The sequence below is a fragment of the Sinocyclocheilus grahami genome, unplaced genomic scaffold, assembly GCF_001515645.1.
Source record: "Sinocyclocheilus grahami isolate Dianchi unplaced genomic scaffold, SAMN03320097.WGS_v1.1 scaffold555.1, whole genome shotgun sequence".
NCBI lineage: Eukaryota > Metazoa > Chordata > Actinopteri > Cypriniformes > Cyprinidae > Sinocyclocheilus > Sinocyclocheilus grahami.
The window spans coordinates 542,737-545,577 of record NW_015505734.1 but is presented as its reverse complement, the minus strand read 5'-3'; the positions used below and the strand labels follow the sequence as shown (position 1 = coordinate 545,577).

Genomic DNA, 2,841 nt, shown 5'->3' with positions numbered 1-2,841 from the left:
GGGAGAGAAAATGGCTAATTGGGCCCAATTTGGACATTTTCACTTAGGGGTGTACTCACTTTTGTGGCCAGCGGTTTAGACATTAATGGCTGTGTGTTGAGTTATTTTGAGGGGACAGCAAATTTACACTGTTATACAAGCTGTACACTCACTACATTGTAGCATAGTGTCATTTCTTCAGTGTTGTTACATTAAAAGATATAACAAAATATTTACAAAAATGTGAGGGGTGTACTCGCTTCTGTGAGATACTGTAAGTTCAAAAGTGACAGTAAAGACTTTTATAATGCTCCAATGCAATAAATGCAATGGCAATAAATGCCATTCTTTGAGCTGTCAATTCATCAACTGAGCATTCATTTCATCAAGGATGCTGAAAAATGTCATGGTTTCCAACAAAAAAATATTAAGCACCAGCACAACTGTTTTCATTGATAATAATCGGAAATGTTTCTTACGCACCAAGTCATTGTATTAAAATGATTTTTGAAGGATCATGTGATACAGAGACTGGAGTAATGACTGTTGAAAATTTAGCTTTGCAATCACAGGAATAAATTACACTTGTTCTTTTAAATTGTAATTTTAAATTGCTGAGCATATAAGAGACTTTCAAAAAATTACATAATCTCATCTGCCAACTTTTAAACAGTAGTAATGTATTTAAAATAATATTTATAATAATAGCCATTAATTGCAATAGAATTATGAAGCATTTTACTGAACCATATGCCTGAATGTATGTAAATGTGTGCTAAAAGGGTCTCTTTAAAAATGAATGGCAACAAAAAATAAATATCAGAATATTGTTACAACATTTATTGTATATTAATCTAATTAGTGCACCATTAATAGCTACATATAAAGTGTTTATTGTACTGAACCTGTGACCACAGAAGCAGGATACGTGCTGAAATGCGAGACATTTTTAAAATATATTAATGTAAATAATAACCCATAAAATAAATATATTCTGTAAATATATTCATATTCTAATATGAATAAATATTAGAATATGCAATAATATATAAATATTATTATTATTTTTTTTTTTTTTTTTTAAATCTGTGAAATGCCAATCAAGTTCTGAAGTGAATATCAGGAAATTTGGTCAGTTCTTTTATAATAAATCTGTGTTATTCTGTAGTGCTGACAGTGAACTGGAGGACGCAGTTGTGGAAGTAATTGACCATCACCTCCTACAGAGGCCCACATCCCCCTCCTGCCCTGTCACTGTGGAGCCCGTAGGCTCCTGCGCCACCTTGGTTACAGAGCGCATAGCCCAAAAAGCACCTGAGGTGCTCGACCAACAAGTGGCTCAGCTTTTATACGGTGAGTGTCATGGCGATGTGATAAACACAGAGGAACGTGAGCTCTCACAGCATGACTGCTATTCAATCTGTTAGACACTGTTGTTAGACATCAGATGGGCTCAGCATGGTCTTCAGTGGCATTTAGCCGGAGATAGTCAGTTTGTTCATGGTACCCTCTAGATTTGACTTGATAGAGATGTGAGATGTCAGCAGAAAGATAAAATCTTGTTAACTTGCATAATGTATGTGTTGACAGGTGCCATTATCCTAGACTGTGTTAACATGGCACCTGAGGCAGGCAAAGTCACCCCTAAGGACAGCCAGTACGTCGTCTTTCTGGAGAAACGTTTTCCCAAACTGCCTCAGAGGGGTGCTTTCTTTCAGTCGCTACAGAATGCCAAGTTTGATGTGTCAGGTGAGAGGATCTTTTACTGTGTAGGTTAATGAAACAAACCACTTGATGTAGACATAATAAACAGTATAATTTGAAAGCATGCATTTATCAAAAGTAATTTCACGGTACTGTTCTGTATTTCAGGCCTCTCCACGGAACAGATGCTGTTGAAAGACATGAAAGCAGCATCTGGTGGGGATCTAAATTTAGCTGTCAGTGTCATTTACATGACACTAGAGGTCAGTGCTGTTATTTGACATATTTCACTTGACCTCTAATAGCTTCTACAATCTCTGAAGCTTGCAATGTCTTGATTTGATTGTTTTTGGCTGATACCGCTTTTAACAAAAATTATATTTTTGCAGATATATACAAATTCTGATATTTTGTCACTTTATTGCATGTTTTTTTTTTGTCACCTGATTGGTGTTTTGTGTTTGAAGTGTGTTTTTAAAGGATTTAATCACATTCTTTAAGTTTTTTTTGTAACTGTTGTAGCAAAATTCTATAATGACTGTAATTTTTTTTCTTTCGTTGCTTTTCTTTCAAACAGACACAATGTCTGTTTTTTTAATTGTAATATTACATAGGAACAATGAAAGAAGTAATATAATACTAATATGATCATTTCAATAGAGGTTTTAAACAATAAAACTCACCTTTTTTTGTGATGGAACATTACAAATTACTCACACCTCCATCTATTTTATTAACTATTAAATGTGATTCAGTACTGAACAATTGCTTGCTATACATGCAGAATGTATTCTTGTTTTCTTAAAAGTAACTTTGGATTTCATCTTGAAATTATAAAATACTTTTAGTGCAAGTCTCTGAATAAACAGCAATGTGATGCATGGTCAAAAACAAAATATGCTTGTTTTATGCCTGTGTATACAGTGCTGCTTGAAAGTTTGTGAACCCTTTAGAATTGTCTATTTCTGCATAAATATGACCCAAAACGTAATTAGATTCATGTTTGTGGAAGTGTATCATTGCACAAACAAATGAGATCTCTGAGGACCTCAGAAAAACATTTTGGTTTAAATGAGCAGCGTTATGTTTGGAAAAGTAAACACTGCATTCCAGCATAAGAACCTTATCCCATCTGTGAAACATGGTGGTGGTAGTATC

At 34.2% G+C, this 2,841-nt stretch overlaps 1 protein-coding gene across 1 annotated transcript in view; it reads left to right on the top strand.

Annotated features, from left to right (window-relative positions):
• LOC107556083 (protein prune homolog) overlaps window positions 1-2,841 on the top strand; it is a 13,752-nt gene that overhangs the window by 3,724 nt on the left and 7,187 nt on the right. Inside the window, exons 2-4 of the mRNA XM_016239081.1 lie at window positions 1,085-1,332; window positions 1,570-1,728; window positions 1,852-1,946. Coding sequence (XP_016094567.1) covers window positions 1,085-1,332; window positions 1,570-1,728; window positions 1,852-1,946 — 502 coding nt within the window. The remainder of the gene's footprint in view (window positions 1-1,084; window positions 1,333-1,569; window positions 1,729-1,851; window positions 1,947-2,841) is intronic.